Source organism: Seriola lalandi, unplaced genomic scaffold (genome assembly GCF_002814215.2).
Source record: "Seriola lalandi dorsalis isolate HSWRI2012SDOR001 ecotype SW California unplaced genomic scaffold, Sedor1 jcf7180002054487, whole genome shotgun sequence".
NCBI lineage: Eukaryota > Metazoa > Chordata > Actinopteri > Carangiformes > Carangidae > Seriola > Seriola lalandi.
Window position 1 is genome coordinate 420,246 of NW_019525040.1, and position 19,720 is coordinate 439,965.

At 38.6% G+C, this 19,720-nt stretch overlaps 1 protein-coding gene across 1 annotated transcript in view; it reads left to right on the plus strand.

Moving 5' to 3' along the window:
• The first annotated feature begins 301 nt into the window (after positions 1 to 301).
• The window catches only part of stx8 (syntaxin 8), a 42,047-nt gene continuing 22,628 nt past the window's right edge, over positions 302 to 19,720 (plus strand). Inside the window, exons 1-6 of the mRNA XM_023412794.2 lie at positions 302 to 422; positions 1,251 to 1,350; positions 1,461 to 1,555; positions 1,764 to 1,874; positions 5,243 to 5,376; positions 6,694 to 6,786. Of these exons, the coding sequence (XP_023268562.1) occupies positions 406 to 422; positions 1,251 to 1,350; positions 1,461 to 1,555; positions 1,764 to 1,874; positions 5,243 to 5,376; positions 6,694 to 6,786 (550 nt within the window). The 5' untranslated portion in view covers positions 302 to 405. The remainder of the gene's footprint in view (positions 423 to 1,250; positions 1,351 to 1,460; positions 1,556 to 1,763; positions 1,875 to 5,242; positions 5,377 to 6,693; positions 6,787 to 19,720) is intronic.

Consider the following 19,720-nt stretch of genomic DNA (forward strand, 5'->3'; position numbering starts at 1 on the left):
CACATTAAACATATTACTTGTTTTACTTGCATGCAGTATCAACTGTCCTGTCAACGTTTTTATTGAGTTCAAATTTCTGAAGAGAAGATTTATTATTAGATTATTTATTATTATTTATTATTAGATTTTATTATTGATCATCATTTCTTTGATAATATATCATTTGCAACTCTTTGTACTCAAATGTGCAAGTTGATTAAATGTATATACACTTTATGTCATGTATATTATAGTAAATATAAACAATCCAATTGCATTGAAAAGTTCAACCGCGACACTGCAGTCAACTGTTCCTCGCAGCCTGCCGTAGTGACGTCACACCCAAACAAGAAACAGTTTGCTGGTGATTACTGCCGGATGGTTCATACTAAGTGGATTTTCTTTTCTTAGCCAACATTTATCATAATGTCTCAGGATTTGTGGTAAGTTATCGGTGCAAAAGCGCTCAACTGAATTATTAACTGCTACAAATGACGCGACTAACCCTGATAGCTACTCTTTCTGTTTCCTGCTAGCTAAAGTGGTAGCTAGATCTTCCATATTAATACTAACGTTTTTGTTAGCCCAATTACAATAACGTCCATCTTCAACAAACCATTAAATAATCTTGTTTTGTGTTTATATGCTGGAAAGTTTATTGTTTTTATATTTACTATTCAGGTTAAAACTTAGGTTGACGTTTGCCGAGCTGAAAGAGGAAACAGGGAATGCTAAAAAAGTCACATGATAAATGTTACGCTTGTGCTCAGTCTCTGACGCTCTACCTAACTATACGAACAATAAACACCCTACAATTCCATACATTTGTGCTGTATAAAAGGCTAATACAGTGTAACTAAAGCTTTTCAGGCTGTCAGTTTGGCTCCTTCAGCTTTTGCAAACACTTAATGAAATATTTACTCATTAAACTCCAGGATCAAAAAAGACCAACGGGATAATAAAACCCTTCTGACAGTCTGAAAATTGAACACTGAACATTATGAGCTTGCTAGACAAACTACAGTGTATTTACTTGCCTTGAGCTGTAAGGTATTATACACTTCTTATATTTTCATAGGTTGCACAGCATTAGGAAACACGTAAATCATTTGTCTTCACCCTGTGCCAACCCACTGACCAGGGATCCAGTCTTTAGTTTTCTTGATTACCACATTGTAACTTGCCACCCTAATTTATCAGTGGTTGCTTGTTTGTCATGAGTCAGTAATAATGGGTCAATTTACACCTCTGTCCCATTCATTGACCTACAGGTTACAGAACTATGATGCCACTTGTCGCCTGTCACAGGAAATAGCAGAAAACATTCATGAAAGGAACAGGCAGCAGAGAACAGGGGGGAACCCTGCAAAGGTAAGGTGCTACATTCACAAATAAAGTGTTATTGCCTACAAATTTCTCCTGATATAGTTAGGTTTCTTTCTCTACTAGTCAGTTGGTGTGAATATCTTCTGTCTTTTCAGATCAACATGACACTACGGGCCTCACTGCAGAAGCTGAAACAGAATATCGCCCAGCTCAAAGAGAGTTTGTTGCGAGCTTCATCATCTCGGCGCATGTATCCTTTCTTGCCACAATGTTCCAAACTTTGGAAGTCATGAGACCAAGATTACATTTTGGGATGGAGGTTTCCTTAGCTTGCAGTAGCCATTGTCTTCCTATAGAGGGCATCAGAGTGTTTTGAAAAGGTCTACACTTACAGCTACACTTTTCCCTATTAGAAAGTAATGTTGACCTTTGGCAGGACCTTAACATGTCCTCACCAGAATGCAGTCAGAAGCTGACAGGAGGCAGAACCTCATTGATGACCTGCTAACCAAAGAGAAGCAACTCAATGCCACCTTCAAGGGAGACATCGCAGAGCCAGAACCTTCCAGGTATTGAAATATTGGCAGGTTATTTTTTATCCTAAATGAGAGGAAAAATTAAGAAAATAAATACATAAATCTCAGTAAGTATCCTCTGATTGACTACGAAGACTATGTTTTGACAATTAGACCATTGCATCCAAATTTTAAAGGTTTTTGTGAATCTCAACATATTTATCAATAAAAATACTTCACTCATATTTCACTAGTTCACTTGTCCCTCTCCTTGCAGCCCCTGTAGCTGGTAGGAATTCACAGTGACTTATCCACAGAAACCATAGACAAATGCTCATTGATGTAGATTGTGACTTTTATTATATGCATGTAGGGTAATTTCTTTAACTATAAAGCCATGCTGCTGTCTGAAATAGCCCAAATGAACAGCACTTTGGTTGAAAAAAAGAAAGTGCAGGGATAGTCAGCTTGTAGCTTAAGTAATTAAAGAAAATCCAGGAATATTGGTCTACCCTCTCGGTCTGTTACTGTTGAACAGTATCAGAAGTGCCAAACAAAGCATCACCCCATGATGCTTCAGGGGGCATCCTGCTTAGAACACGTCAACTTTCATTTCGTGATTTTCCTCTCAGATATCTTTTTTTATACATAAAATCCTGTGCTGGTTGCCCAATTAAAAATAATGAATTCTCATTATCTTGTCTATGTCCTTGACCAGAGGGGTCATAGGCTCTGTTCTCTGCTTTGATGATATGTCACTGGTCACTAACTTTCTGTGAAAGTCTTTGTACATCCGGTATGACCTATGTGTCGTGACCTCTCCCTGTGCTATCACTCGGAAGGAAGTGCCTGTCTGCCATTTTGACAAGGTGCTTAACTTCATAGCTCAATCTTTTTCATTAAGAGATTTGCTCGCTTTGCACTGTTGATCACACATTTGGCACCCCCTGAAATGGACACACACACACACACATTCATTCATATGAATGTGTGTGTATATGTGTGTCCGCCTGTGTGTTGATGAACAATAATGGAAGAAGGAGTGAGTTTACAGTTTATAACTCTCCACTGAGCATTTATTCTAATACTTATGGAGCTAATCAAGGAGCTGGATGCCACAACTGATATCCTCTTTATCATCTGATATCATGTCAGTGTGACAGCTTTGGAGAACCTTTGGCAGCAGGCAGTCATTACTTTGTGTAAGGTTTGACCTGGTGCGGGCCAGGTGATATTTGTTTGGACAGGGAAGAGGAAATGATATCCTGTTGTTAACTTCATCTAGCTTCTCATATCTGTTTTATAAATGAGCATTTTATTGTTTTTACATTTCAGAGGCATCAACGTTTATAGAAAAAAATCTGTTTTGTGGCCATAGATGATTTTTTTAAAAATGTTTTTTGGAATAACTGAAATGACGGTAGAATGAGACCAAGCATCACAGTTTAGAGGAACACTTTTACTGACGCCTTGATAAGAGACTGCATTTTTCTGATATCTTCACAAGCTTTGGTTTTGGGATTGATCTGCTTAGCAGTGCTTTACACAGGCTTTCATCTTTTTACAGACCACACACCCAATTACATAAAAGGCTCTGTAAAAAAACATTCTCAAATGACATTTGCTAATAAATTAGCTTGGCAAACTGTAATCATGTGGTCGTATGGTTTTTAGTTTGCTCAGTGTGACCTAAATTTAATAGTGATATGTGGTGGGTAATTTGGATTTGTGAGTAGGACCCATTCCCACTGTGTGGTCTCTGAGGACGGACAGAATGTAGGAGGGGGTGGATTGACCATGCTTGGATAACCTAAGCCGCTCTTTTTTTTTTCTTTTTTTTTTTTTTTTTGGATAGATGAAAAGAGATGGAGGTTGCAGAGGGGACTTTAATCTATCCTGGAAACAATACATTCTAAGCATCTCCATTTCAGACTAAGGAAAAAAAGGACATGGCGCCTAGGTTTGAAGGCTCAGTTCACCCCGTCGCCTCTCGGACCCACCTTTCCTCCATTATTCACTAACCTCTCCTTTGTATGTGATTGCACTGGAAATAGTTGTAATTAGTTAAATCTCGCCTGTTCAAGTCACTCAGTCAGGACCTGGGTGCTCAGGCCAAGAGATTGTTGCTGCCAAGAGATGTGCCTGACTGATTTTGGCGCTCCCCACTGGTTGGTTAATTGGATCTTCACACACTGGGCACTTGCATGGAGGAAGTGGAGGGCTGGCACACAGCGTCATAGTAATCAAACATGTCAGAGAGATTACACCGAATGCCTTGTTTCACCTACTCCAATGATGGTATCAGGCTCAGCCAACCAGCTTTATGAATGGTCTCACAATGCTTTACTGACCACTTCAGTGAAACACAGTGAGATGCATGAGTTTGGGTGAGATAAAAGCAGTTTTATAAATTTTTACTGAAAAAAAAAAAGAGATTAATCAAGCAAAAGAAGGACATTTAAAGGCTTTAATTTTTTAATTTGAATTTACTGACCGGCTGACTGAAAGACTGAACTTTGCTAACTGGACATCAAAACCACAGCAAACACTCATAGTATGTTATAGTGGTAGTTTTATTTCCATAGTCACTGATAAACCAACATATGGCTCAGGTCAATTTTTCTGGGGTTGACCATCAGACGACTTGCTCTCAACAGACATAGTTAAATCCAGCCTTACACAGAGACCATGAACCCATCACTGCAAGACAGCCATGGGGTGGGGGTGGGGGTTCTGAAACACAGCTTTAAGCTATTAGCAGAAGAATAGTTTTTAAACCACACAGCGGCGTTTAGTACTGCACAGCACAGTGAGTTCTCTGGTCTGTCACTTTGTCAGAGCAAAGCCTCCCCAGCAGTCCACACTCCTGTGACAGATTAACATGCACTGTTTACACTCTGTGCAAACTAACCTGGTATTTTTCAATCATTCAAAAAAAACTTAAAAGACAAAATGAGCATATAAATACTTTTTTCTTCTTTGATGTGAATGGTTTTGTTGTCATAAAATGTTCTAAAGAGTACAGTATTGAAGAATGGAACATGCTCTGTACAGATGTGTTTGCTGTAAGAGTTATACAGATGTGTATTGTACCCCTATCCCAACCAGGCATATTGACTGTGTTTACTTATATAGCCAAAGCTCACTAATACATGATGAGTGTTTTAGACTTGTTTCACTGGAATGGTGATTGACAGACAAAAAAAGTATTTTTGAAATCCACTTTAAATTGTAGTGCACTTTTGGGTGATTTGTCTTTGATATTTTAACAGCTCTGCTTTTTTGGCAGGACTAGTAATTTCATGGTCTCCAAAACAATTCTTTTATTTTTTATGATAGCCCTGTTGTTTAAATAAAAGGAAACTTGAACAGCTGTTTGAAACATTTTGTAAACTAGGTATTGTTATGATGATGTTTCCTAGGTCGACGTTGATGGCTGGAGGGGCAGGGGCGAGTGGAGGCGTTGCAGCCAACCCCTGGCTGATCAACGAATCGGAGGAGACCAGAGGACTGACCTTTGGGGAGATCAAACAGCAGCAACAACGAATCATTGAATGTAATTATACACGGCTGAATAACAGCCAAAATTGATTATATTTTCAGATAAACTGCTTCTCTTTCTGACAGTATGTTCCATTGCGTGATTGTGCAAACATGTTTTCAAGTATGCTGTTTTGTTTCTCTTTCATAAATTAACATCAAGACCAAATATGGGGGTAGCACCCATCCATAGTTTTAACATTATCCTGCTTCACCGAGAAAATATTTGTAACTCGTATTTGCCTTTATATGTACCTCACCAACATATACAGTATGACAGCCCATCATAAATGTATATAACATTTCTTAATGTGTGTGTGTTACATTGCCTTTGGTCTATCTAGGGCACAGATGAAGGCATTGCCAGTCAGAAACTGTAAAGTAAACACAATGGGGACATAGTGAGAAGGTACAACTGATGTATAAAAGAGCATTCTACACTGGACATCAACTGATCTATCCTAACATGTAAAAACCAATCATCTTGAAGATATATTGTAAGCTATTGCCTCCTTTTTCCTGTTTCCTGGCTCTGACATGACTTGAACACCCAGACGTTAGTTCACCTGACTCCATGTGACACTTCATTGCTATGTCTCCATTACGGCTCTGGTTATTGTCGATTTGGGATCAGAGATTCCTGTTAAGACAGTGAAACCAAACCACATGGAGGTTTCTAGTCCCCTGTGGGATTTCTGGTGGAGTTGGGTAGTGGTGAGCGCCTGAACCTGCGGTCATAAAAAATTCCTGTGGCAGAGAGTGTGTCAAACTTGGAAACCTACAGAGGCCAAATCATCTTTTCTTTTCTTTTCTTCTTTTCCTTTCTTTTCCTTTCTTTTCTTTTCTTTTCTTTTCTTTTCTTTTCTTTTCTTTTCTTTTCTTTTCTTTTCTTTTCTGTCTTTTCTTCTCCTCTCCTCTCCGCGCCTCTCCTCTCCTGCCTCACTGTTTTTCTTCTCCACCTTGGCCTGCCACAGTTATAATAACAGGAGTAAGCCTGAGTGGGGTAAAGTACTGAATGACTCACATGTGGCACTGTGAGCTGAGCTGGACCCCAACAGCCTGTCATTCCTATTTCTCAAATAGTTGCCTCATTATATGATCAGTGGTGTATACTGTAATGGCTCCTTTCTTACAGTTGACTTTTTAAAAAAGAATTGCAGCATTACTATATTGTTTGTCGTACCCCCCTGCTAAATCACAAATTGATTCTTGTGCAACTCTTTTGGTAGTCACGTTGACTATTTTCCTTGAGTATTTTTCTCTGTCTTGTTTTCTGGCATTTTCTTTCTCTGTCTGTGTAATATTTAAAAATTTCTTTCCCCTCTCTTCTCAGCCCAGGATGCAGGCTTGGATGCACTAGCAGCTGTCATCAGCCGGCAGAAGATAATGGGCCAGGAGATTGGCAATGAGCTGGATGAACAGAATGGTAAAGTTTAATGTTCATGTGCGTCTGTACATATTCGTCAAAAAAATTCCAGACACATTACACACCGCGGTGTGAAAGCAATCAGACATACTTGTTCTGCAATGGAACGACTTGCCTCATGTAACTTGCTGGACAGTGATACTCCCTCACACCAGCACAACACTGACACAGTAAGCCCCGAGCACACACACACACACACATGCATACACACGCCCCAGCATTAGAGCAAGTGATCTCAGATTCATGTCAGGACCATCTCCACCTCGTTATCCTTTGTCATACATCGCACAAGACTAAGTGACCTCTCTCTCCAGGCTACTAAAATGCACTGAAAAAAAAATCAGAGTTTTATGTTCTGAAAACAGATCTGCTCAGAGCTGATGGTGGTTTTCAGTTATTTCTGGCCCCATCAGTCCATAAATAGCTTCCATCACAGGTAGAACGTGCTATACAGAGCGGAGTGCATCATTCAAGACTGATTGTCTGCTCAGGCTGCCGGTACTTGAGACATAAGACTTTGGCACGATCATCTATCAACCAGTGAACAATTAGATCCTTTAATGATTTGGTCTCAGAAGATTATATCAGTTAATATGCCAAGGCCTGAGAGTCTTACTTTACAGAGAAGATGTACTATATATGTGCTATATATAATGTGTATACTGACAGAACCCACAACCCAGAATGTGCATTAGTCTTTCAGCTCCTTTTCTGACAAGCAGGGAAATTAACACTTCAGAAACTGCAAATCGATAAAAGAGTGGATAATTTAACCCACAGCAATAATAAAGAAGTGGTGAGGCTGAGTGATACGGGACTGGTGTCTTTGTCACAGACACTTTAGCAGGAGTCTGTAGACTCTAGCCTTGGTATTTCTCTCTCCATGGCTAGCCAACTTAGACTTATAATACACAGCTCAGGGCTTCAGTAAATACTGGGCCAGTTAAATCTGCTATTCTGAGTTGAAGAGTTAGAGAGGAACGAGATGATGAAGCCTAAAATCTCAACAGAGGGATTGTTAAACTTTATTAACCAAATAGTCGGTCTAACACCAAGTGAAAGTGATTGGATTGGAATGTTCTTAATGTTTGTGGATTGTCTGATTGACTAGGTAACCTCATCTGGATTAGTCTCGTACACCAGTTATTGTCTGTTTCTACCCTGATGACCAGCTTCCAGTTGGGAAAAGATGGTGTTGTGCTATTCTGTAATATCCTGTCTGAGCAGTCGTACCAAAACACGTCCAGAGGTTGTATAACTGAGTGATCTCGGCTTGGAAACAAACGACCTTCCTTTCTGCTGGGAAGGAATGGCAGATGTTTGGCTGATTTTGGGCGACACCGGTGGGAGAAGGGAAGAGAAAGAAAGGAAAGCTGATTGTTTTAGCCTGCTCTCCTGTTACCGTATTGAACTAGAGACGGATCATTGCTCTAATGCTCTGGCTGGTGTGTTTTTCTTCTCGTTTTTTCAGCTTGATGTCAGTGTTTCCAATAATATGAACTTGAGTGGGTGATGGGAGAGCTGTAACTGAGAATTAGAGCAGCTCTGCTAAAAGTAAGAAGGAGGCAAATGATTTTGGCCCTGGAAACAATTGCCTGTCACTACGTCTATGTTTAGACCCCACATGACTGTTAAGCATGAATTTAATGGGAACTCAACTCTTTATTTCTGTAATGGCCCAAAATATCTATGCCACCTGTTGGTTGTGTAATTGGCTCCATGTGTTGAAACCCAAGTCGTGCAAATTTGTAGAAGCCTGCACACATTTCCAGCGGTTTTTTCTCAAGCATGTCTTGGTATCCTAACCAATGAGATAATGGTAGGCCAAATGGTTAAGGCACATAACACATGGGGCACAAATGCCGGAGTCCCTGATTTGTCTCCTGGCTGGCCGGACCGTTTACTGTGGGTTCCCCTACTCTTTCTCCCATGTTTCCTGTTAATGTCCACTTTCAGTATCTAATAAAGGCATACAAATGCCCCAAAAATAAGTTAAAAAAAACAACATTACTATTGTATATCCATCTTTTACCTTAACTTTGGGCACCCCGCATGATCAGTACTTCATAACACCCCCTTTGGCAAGTATCACAGCATGTAAACCCTTTTTGTAGCAGCTAAGAGTCTTTCACTTCTTGTTGGGATATTTTTGCCCATTCTTCTTTGCTAAAGGTTTCTAGTTTTGTGAGATTCTTGGTCTGTCTTGCATGCAACGCTCTTTTGGGCCAAGGCAAAACCTTCAGTTTGTGCCTCTTGAGGTAGTCCATTGTGACTTTTGAGGTTTGTTTAGGATCATTTTTCTGTTATAGAAGCCAGTCTTTTTCATCTTCAGCTTTTTTTACAGATGGTGTGACGTTTACTTCCAGAAATTACTGGTATTTAATTGAATCCATTCTTCCCTTTACTAGAGATATCATCAGTGCCACTGGCTTTAAAGCAAGCCCAAAGCGTTGATCAATCCACCTCAGTGCTTTAATGTCGGAGAGATGTTTTTCTCATGAAATTCTGCATCCTTTTTTCTCCAAACATACCTTTGCTCAAAAGTTTTATTTTAACCTGAGCAATCCACAGGACTTGTTTCCAAAATGCATCAGGCATTTGAAGAATCTGTGGTGAGGACTCAGCAAAGGTTTTTCTTCTGATGACTTTTCCATGAAGGTCAAATTTGTGCAGGTGTCACTGTACAGTAGAACAGTCCACCAACCAGAGTCTGCTAAATATTCCTGAAGGTGTTTTGCAGTCAAACAGGGGTTTTGATTTGTCCCTCTGGCGATGCCATGAGCAGTTCTTTCTGAAATTTTATTGGTCTTACAGACCTCAGCTTGACCTTCACTGTTCCTGTTAACTGCCATTTCTTAATTACATTACAAACTGAAGAAATGGCTACCTGAAAACGCACTGCTACCTTCTTAAGCCTTCTCCTGCTTCATTGTCATTATCATTTTCTGCTAATTCTTGGGACAGAGTTTTAGGAGTCAGAGTATTTTTAAAGCTTTGAAATTTGCATCACCTGGCCTTTATAGCGATGACTATGAAAAAGCTATAGGCCTGACAAGTTTATTAGTCTGAGACCTTGGTAAAAGTTATCTGAGAGCTCATATCTCTTTGGGTGTTCAAACCTTTGAATGGTGCTCCTTTCCTTTTTTCACATTATAATTGTACAAAACAAAAATAATAGACTAGAATTTTCCTCTTTAATTTGATGCCATGTGGAGAACATCTTCTGCTCATGTAACTATTCACAGGAACAGAAATTTCCCAAACTTTTGCATGTTTAAACTGGCTACAGTTTTTTACAGAAAATAATCATGTAACCGGTCCCTGAGGTCATGGAAATGGTTGATAAAGTGTAGACAATGAATCTCCTCACAGATCAATCTAAGTTGCTCACCGTCTCTCCTGGATCTGTGTCCACAATTTATGGGTAAGCTTCAGGCTCATAAGGCCTGCTGACACCAGGCAATGATTCACAAGGCCTATAGGACGCTGGCCTTCCACAGCCTTTCTTTACCTGCCTGTGATTTTTTTTTTTCCTTTGTGGGACCTTTGCTGCTCATCCATCTCTTATCTCATTCCCTGCTCTCCTTTGCCTCTCTACAACAATCCTTTACATTATAATCCCTTTCCCATTTCTTCCCACTGCTGTCTTCCCTCTCTGTGTCTGTTCTGTTGCCTCTCATGCTGAGTTATGGCAGAGCTCTAGAATCCTTAGTGTTTAAAAATTTACTAAATAGGGATATGTCACATGTGTAGATATAGTTTCTTTAACTGCAGATATACTTAAAAAAAGAATTGACCCTGTGGTCTCTTAGTTCCCTAAGTCTGATTTAAGGAGTAACAGGCATGTTTTGAGTGTCTTACTTTGCCCACACTCACATGTTTAGCTGGAAAACAACGTCCCGAAAGAGAAGCAAGCAAGATTTTAATGAACTCTCAACCATCAAATGTCAGAGCTTTTTTGTTTGCCATTGCTTATAGGCACCAATCAGAAATAAATTTTCAATCATTATGAAATTGCCTTTTTACTCTCATCTAAAAAAGAGGTAGTATTTTTTAAAACTTTCTGTGTTAGGCTGTATTTTTGAAAACTGTTCACATTAACAGTCATGTTTTCAGAGTTTGTTGGCTAAGCAAAAGTTATCCTGTTTTTGCTTTCAATCCTACACATGCTGTTTCAGCTCTTTCAGGATTGTTTTACCTGATTTATAGAATCACATGCCTCAAATACAAAAAATGTTAATTTTGAAGTTACTATAGTGAATTATAAATACTCAAATAACAAGATGGCCATTAGAAACGGAATAGATTTTTTTCACATTCCTATTGGCAATACCAGGTTTATATATATATATATATATATATATTATTATTATTATCATTATTATATTGGTTTGGCAGTTGTATTTATTTTGTAATAAATGATGCATGATTGAACTGTTTTTAAAGAGTTCACTTTAACCCTAACCCTGGCTATTTTTAGTAGTTAACCCAGTATGCAAGGAGTATAGCTTTTGTATTCTAAGTCTTAGAAGGATATAGTTTTAACTCTGTATCCTTGTAGCATTAAATCTGCATATACAAACTATATTTAAAGTAAGGCTTGTTCTGGTACTATCTGTTTTTCTAAGAGACATTAAGGCTCAATAAATTCATGACTTTTGCATAAAAATAGACCTGTACTTAAATAACTTGGATTATTGCTTCAGACAGCTTTGTAGCTGTTGTGTGTCTTACATCTATCAGATGTCAAAATCGACAACGTAAAAAGTAAAAGAATAGTTTAATGTTTTCAGAGAGGCAGGAAAAATGGATTTATGCTATAAAGCAGGGAAAAGGCAAAGCTTCTTGTCGATCTTGACAGTTGGTGTGTAACCTTGGAGTCTGACTGTCTTTCCGTCTTGTAGGGTTGCTTTTCCCCCTGATCACTGTACTGTAGCAGTGTTTTCCTATAAATAGTTTAAGCTCTTTGTAGTTTGGCTGCTCAAGTCTAGCTCATGACCCAAGCGCAGTGAAGGTTGCAGTCATTTCCTTTTCGGGAAACAATTCCGGCTGAGGTCAGCAAGGAAGATGACCCTTTTCAGAGGTTTAGAGACGAACCCAAAGCCCTCAGTTACTCCCCCCTCAATCTTAACTGGATCAAAATGGACTGAAGTGTAGGAATGAGTAAGCAGGCCGATTACCTCAATTTCAGTCCCTGCTTTATAGCACATAACATTAATCCATTGCATACTGAAGATTTTCCCATCTTACTTGCCAGTCATAACAAAAGGAGAAATTCAATCATGATTGTTAGTGTGTTAATATTAGTTAGACGATGTGCTGTCATCAGGTTTTTTTTCATGTTTCCTACATTATGTTACCAAAGATCAGTATATTTTCATTTCCACATTAAATGTTGCCGAAAATAGTGTAGCGCATACCAGCTGAAATGACTTGCATCAGCAGTAGTCTCCCTTCCCACTGAGAAAGATCAACATTAATTTCACTTTATTAGTGTTGATATTTCTGTGATTGTGGCCTGGAACATGACATCAGTCTATGTCAGTGTCTTGCACTTGTGAGTGACGGACAGTGGCTAGCTTGTTAAAATAGCGTCTTTTGAAAGGGTCGGCAAGAGTTGAGGCTGTCTGATTTGTTAGATTTTTTATGGGCTTCCTCTGAATTGGTTTTGACTGGTGGTGAAATAATGCTGCTATGACATATGCCATATACTGTAAAAGCTCCTGCTCTCGCATTTGCTGGTGTCTCTCATGTAGATACAGTAGGTGCGATTGAAAACCATGCGATGTAGACAGACATAGAGCCACAATAACATGTGCAAATCAGTTTTCAGGTGTATTGGTCACAGCCTTTTCAGGATCAGGTGTTTTGTGCTTAGGCTGGAACAATGAGTGGACGGAACAATGAGTTTTCCGCATGTTTGAAGTTGAACTGGAGTTTCTAGCTTAACTAAATCTGCTCATTAGAGTCACTGCCATTTGTTCCATATATTTGTCTCCACATCCAAACCTTATTTAAATAGACCCCTGACAGCTCTAGCAGATGTGTTCTCTTATTAACTATCACAACCATTGCCTTTCAATGTCCTGACCCCCTTTTTTCCCTCTCTTTGATAAAAATACCTTGGGCGGCTTGGTATTGCTCCCATCTTCACTGAGAACACAGTTATAGCCTCAAAATGTGTATATCCGGGACTGGAGAGGAACAGACCTTCATTTGGATTGAAATGAGGGTCTGGAACAAATTTTAGATGGATCCAAGAGATATTTTCTTTCAGGCACTGCAACAGGTCTGACCACATGTGCACTCTGGTTTTGTCTGAGACCTGGAGATAAGGAAAAGTGGATCTCTTTCTTGCATGACATCGTAGCAGCTTGTCCAGGTTGAATCTTGTGTTAGCCTTTTCTCATTTAACAAACTTTGTCCTCACTACTATCCAGGCTAATATATTATAGAGTTAATTTGTACCATAAATGGACATAACTTTAATATTACGTACAACTACTGTCCTCTTTGGAATTCCTTCATATAAACCCTGAAATCTGGGATGTCTATTCCAGAAAATTCTGAATTTATATGGATTTATTATCTTTATCTTTTGGTATTGCATTGTTCTCTGGTGTCATTTTGATTACTCTAGCACACAAAGGGCTTCACAAACCATCATCTATTTGTCATTGTCTTCTTTACTTTAACTTCAAAATGTCTGCTACTGCCCTGGCACTGCCAGTGGGAGCTTTTGTCACAAAAAAGAACAAAGCAAATGCTGTTTCGTTAATAAGACAAATTTTTATAAATGTATTCATTAATGGTTTATTACTGTGGTTTATCACTTTTTATGTGTTGTTATAACTCTGTGCCAGCTGTGGTATTATACATGTTTTTGGGTCGTCTGTCTGTCCTTCCCATTCTCGTGAATGCAATATCTCAGGAACACCAACACCTTGATGGAATTTCTTCACATTTGGCTCTAACATTCATCTAACATTGGACTCAAGGATGATTAGAATTTGGTTGTCAAAGGTCACTGTGACCTCACAAAATGACATGACACAATTTCACCTAAATGTCTAAGAGAATAAAATTATGAAGTGATGACATTTTATATCCAAACAGTCAATGGTCAACTTTACTTTGACATCATAATGTTCTGTGAAAACACTTCTGGCCATTATTCAACACCATAACTCAGGAACAGAAGGGGAGATTGAGACCATATTTCCCGCAACTTGACTGGTTGGCGGAGGCATGCAACTGTGAGGCGGTAATTCTGGTTTCCATTATTTTGCACTTTCCATTTAGAGATTTAAGGTGTCATTCATGCATCCTTTAACAGAAGACATGGCTGTTGTATTGACTGAGTTTGTGACCTCTTGGTACTGGGAGTGTTTTTAAAGCACTTTGTCACCCAGCCTGATTATTCTTAAGGTAAATGTGTGTTAGTTGCCAAGTGGTCTCTCTGTTAGTAAGCCAGCTGCTGAAAAAAACTGAGTAGGCTTTGCTCCCATCATGGACTTCATTTCTGGCTAATAATTAGATCACTGATTTGATTCTGCATCGGCAGGGGCCAAGTTGGGCAGCACTAATGACTTCCAAATAAACAACAGAGTGAGAGCAGAGAGGCGCTTACTGCTTCAGCACAGTTACATCAGCAGTTAAGCCAGAAAACTCAGTCCACTGCTTGTTTCTGCTTTTAGAAACTGCTCAGTGAGCAAATAAACCACACTAATGATGACACTTGGCAGAAAGTCAGTGTGGTTACAACTGTAGATTGATTTATTGTTTGTTTGATACGCTCCATTTGAAAATGAGTCTGATAGTATTGAGTTGCGTTTCTCGCAGTCATGATGTGATGTTCACACGAGTGTAGTCATCAGAAGAATGAGGGAGTATCATCTTGTGTGACCACCAGATTGGCTGACTGGTGTTTGACTCTGTGAATTATTGAGAACTATAAATGATGGAGGGATAATGTTGGACACTTACACTATAATGTTCTCTGGTCTCATTTTTTGGTCACATTTTCTCCAGAAAAAAAGATCAAAGAACATTATAGTGTTGGAAACCCACACTATAATAATCTTTGGTCACATTTTCTTTGGAGAAAATGCCAACTCCAGGCTGATCTTTTAATGCAATGTGGACTAACTGTGATGTCGGATTTATTTTTTGCCTTATTCATAGTTTAGTGGAGATACATATGTCATTTTTTTTTCATCTTTTAGTTTAAGTAGGGCTATAACTATGCATTATTTGCATTGTATTTTCCTTGTGTCAATATATGGGTTCATCAAACATCAAAGCCAAACATTTACTAAAGTTACTTGATGTTTGTTGTCTTCTTTTGTTCTGCCACATCCTGGGACCAAATAACTGATGTGAATATTATAAAACAATCAGTTCAGCTCAGAGATTTTCCGGGTAATGGGAAGTGTGCCAGTTTGTGACTCCATTGTATGTGAACTAGCTTGGAATAGCTTGTGGATTTCACTCAATAATATAAAGTAGAGTTTTAATCAGATTCTTTTACATTTTATCAGCCCTGCTTCCTAGAAACTATAGTCACCACAGAAAGTATTCAAAGACAGTAATCTCATTAGTTAAATTGTTTGTATATATTTGTACTCATTGAAGGAAGATTAAAATTGTTTTGCAAGGATGTAATATATATTCCCAAAAAAACAATGATGATAATGGCCATGTAATGAAATCACAAAAAGAAACCACACAAATATGCAACGTTAGTCACCAGGCCGAAACTCCTGTACAAGCATCCTAAGCAGGGTACAATCAATCATGTGTCCTTGTGCTCTTATTTCTCTTTCTATCCGTCCCGGCATCCATCTCTGTCTCAGCCCTGTTAGTGTCACAGTGATAGAGTCGTGGAGAAGAGGGGGCTAACAATGACATGAGGGAGCTGGGTCACATCAACCACCGCCAAGTGATGAATAATCCAGTTTAGGCGCAGTAGGGAAATTAACATTTTGGGACACTAAAGAATAACATCTCAAGACATTTCATCAATCACGTCGTCTTTTGTTTCCCTCAGTGGATTGATGCTCCTCCTCTCACTCAGAAAACATGGGTTTAGACTTCGGTTTTCTTTGCTGTCTTGAAATGCAACCTGTTGTACCTTTTTTAGTGGATTTTTTTTATGCCCCTGGTTGGTTTTATTCATCTCTGGTCAGAGAAATATACAGGATTGATTCTCAAGTGATTTCAGTGACTTTCACTTGTGTAGAAAATCATAATAGTCATGTAATGGCACTATAATCAGAGGCTGATCTGGATATGAAAGTCTTTGGGAGTCCTTTGTGGTTGGATTGCCTGAAAAATCCATACATAAAAAGGTTGTCTGAATGTTTCCTTATGTGGTTTTTCTGAGTGGCTCAGTGCCAGTGTTGGATTTTCCACCACACACTCACTTCTTATTTGAAAGAAATGTTATTCAGTGACAATGGAGAGAATGTAGTCATACCTGGTGTTGATTATACTGTAGGTCACCCCATATGCGATAAGCATTAAAACTCCTTTTTGTTTGAAAATATCATATATTCTGTGTTTCCGATATCTTGAATGTCATGTTTGCTCAGGTAACAATTTACAAGACCGATCTTAGATGTCAATAAAGAGTATAAACATAGATTATTAGATAAATATAAGGTTTTAATCTATAGATTTATATTTTAGATGTATTTTATGCTATACTAATATATACAATAAGTGGCTTCTTTTGAGATTTTTTAAGTTAAAGATTTAACAAAAACTCAGTAAGAAGAATAATCATTTCCTCATTCTTTTAAAAAAAAAAAAAAAGTTTTTTTAAATGCTTATTAATAAATACTAACATGTTGGAGGCTTTTCACCCTGTGAGGTTTCCATGCTTTATGGTTTCTGCTCTACAAGCTGCAGTCTTTGTTTGCCAGATCATGCCTTTGATTTATCTTGATCCATCTGGAACAAATGTGTGCCAGTGACAGTTGTTAGCAGGAAAGGCCCCACATCAAAAAGCCAGTGGCAGAAATTCTCACACTAGGCTAGAGAACTGATGTGTGGCAGTGGTAGAGGAGAATGACGATGGAGACACGCTGTATGACTTTTCGACTTGATTTAGCGCTGTCAGTTGTCCATGTTACAATGAAACAAATGTTTTATGTTACCAAGATTATCCATTCCATACTCCGGTGAACGGTGCTCACACTGAAATCACAAAAAAACAAATTTCATTCTATCAAAACAGTACATTCTCGTAAGCTGTTTGCATCTATTCTGTTTTATTTATTAAATTGTTTTTTTTTTTTTAAGGCACCAATAATATGCATAAACCAACATACACAGAGAAGCAGGTGACTGCATCTTGAGATCTGGGGGTTGAAAGTGGTGTACAGATTAAAACAAGCGGCTTTGAGAACATGCAGAATGTAGAGCTGCATTGGAACGCAGTCCATGTCATTGTTTGAGAACAAAGTTTGTCACAGTTTTATGGACCATGGTGACTCATTTCCGAATGTTTTTCTGTCCTGTTGTGTAAGCGATATTATAGTACATTAAGAACCGTCCACCCCACAGCTGTATGGATCGAATCATCCTGACTCTGCATGTTTGTGGGAGCTAATGTTTCTTTGGGGTGATTATAGCTTAAAATGGCTACGGAGAAATCTCTTATTTAAGCCCGGTCGACTCAAGTATTGCCCGTTTAGCACAACACTGGTGCCAACACACCTCCTCTAAAAACTATTTATAATGCAGTTATTTTGCTGACATTTTTTTTTTTGTTGTAAATAAATTAGACAAATGATAGCAATTTTGGGTTTTTTTGTTTTGTAATAGTCAAGATGCCACTGGCATGTCATTTTCAAGGCATAAAGAAGAAATTAGATTTTGAGGGAGATGTGTAGAGTTCCAGTCTCTGACTCAGGAGGATTTGAACTTCTCTCTTGAGCTCTTCTTTCATTCTTTACACAACTATTCGTGTTACTTTTACAAATGAATGAGACGCTATGAATGCCTTCCAGGAGAGACTGTGAAAATGTGCACTGTTATCCCCATATTTAAAACAGTTATTGGATCTTGCCCCCCATCCAGCTAACTTAACTGTTGGAAAGTTGGGTGAAAAGGCTTGAGGTAAACAAAGCAAAGTCTAAAGTGTGCTACCTCTTTCCTTGAGAAAGTTTAATGACACTAAAGAATAAATTTGTTTTGAATGTAGAAATACAGATTATGAGAGCTTGTTTCACTAATGATAGATGATTGGAGACAGTAGGAGAAGGCTTTGTTGCCTGATGAATTTCGGCTTGGTCATTGGGATATCAAAAATGTCTGCCCGCTTAGATGTTAAAGGATTCGGCTAGCTATCTTTACTTGCAGTTTTGCAGTGATGACCCATTTTATGGTTGAAATTTTAGACCCACTTTAAACCCTAAAATTTTCTTACCTTCACTCTCTTTTTCACATGCACACACACGCACGTACGCGCACACACACACACACACACACACACACACACACACACACACACACACACACACACACACACATATATATACAGTCACGTCTAGAGGAGCCCAGTATACAGTGTGATGCAGGAGTGAGGTGTGGTCGGATCTGCTCAGCTCATCTGCAGACCTGGATCACATCCTGATGTCCACCGACAGGGCTGTGTAGAGACTGGGCGAAGTTGTTTCCCTTCCACTCCCTTACACCATCCATCCTCCACATCCTCAACATGCACGACCACCATGCTGGCAGTCGCAAGGTTTTTCACAAACTATCAATTGTGCATTATCCCTGAGAACGCATACGCTAATAAGGAAGGAAAAAAATCCAGGGAGGTATGATTTCACCGGTTCTTTCCCACCACTGTCTTTAAAGCAAGATGACACAACACTTGGAAACAAACGCTTTAAAGACTGTGTGTGTTCTTTGAAGGGTTTGGTCTTTGAGTAATCTGTCTTTTTTTTTTATAGCATCTTAGTAGACATTAAAGGGGGTTTAGTCAGCATTATGGGTTTTCCTGTAAAGATTCTGCAATGCCATACAATCTATTATATATCTTATGTCTGTTTATGTTAATCTATTAACCATCCATATACGCGCTATTAGACTAGGCCAAGATGCATGATTTCAGTCATCCTAAACAGCTTAACTCATTTGTAGCATACCGTGTAGGTTGGGCAAAGTAGAAAATATTTACAACCTGTAAATCATGTTTTTACTGGAGATGCAAAAAGGTATTGGTAATATTGCAGTGATTTTAATACTTTTATGGAAAATTAATGAGTAATTTATTTACTTTGAAGCATAGATCAAAGAAAGCCGGTGCAGTCAGGTACAACAGACCATCATGTCATTTAAGCAGTGCCAACATTACTGCCAGCATTACAGTTAAACATATTTGGGAGTAATCAATCATAAAAAATAAAGTAACACAAGTTCATACATGTGCTCCGTGCTCTGGTCACTTGTAGTTTAATAGTACATTGCAGGGTGATGCATCAGTTTAGCCACAATTAATACAATGAAACATATAAGCTCTCATAAGCTTTAACTGTGTTGGAAACAATATTATACATTAATTATTATAAATTTTAATTACAATTAAATAAGAGAGGTTTGTTTTGTCTTCTCAATAATAAAAAAACTGACATTCCAATACAAATGTAGTCATTGAAAGCGGCCTTTTACGTAACTTTCCTGGTTGCATCACTGCTGCACTGTTAATCCTGTCCTCATAGGAATCATCTGGAAAATCCTACTTTATTACTGTAAAAGGTATATAGGAGCAGCCATCATTGTGGAGAAATGTCATATGAAGTCATACAAAGAATATGAAGTTTCGGCTGTTATACGGTGTCTACTGTTCAGCATTACCTCACTGGATTACCTGCTCAAAAGAAGGATGTTATGATTTGACTACATTTTCTTTGCACAGCCA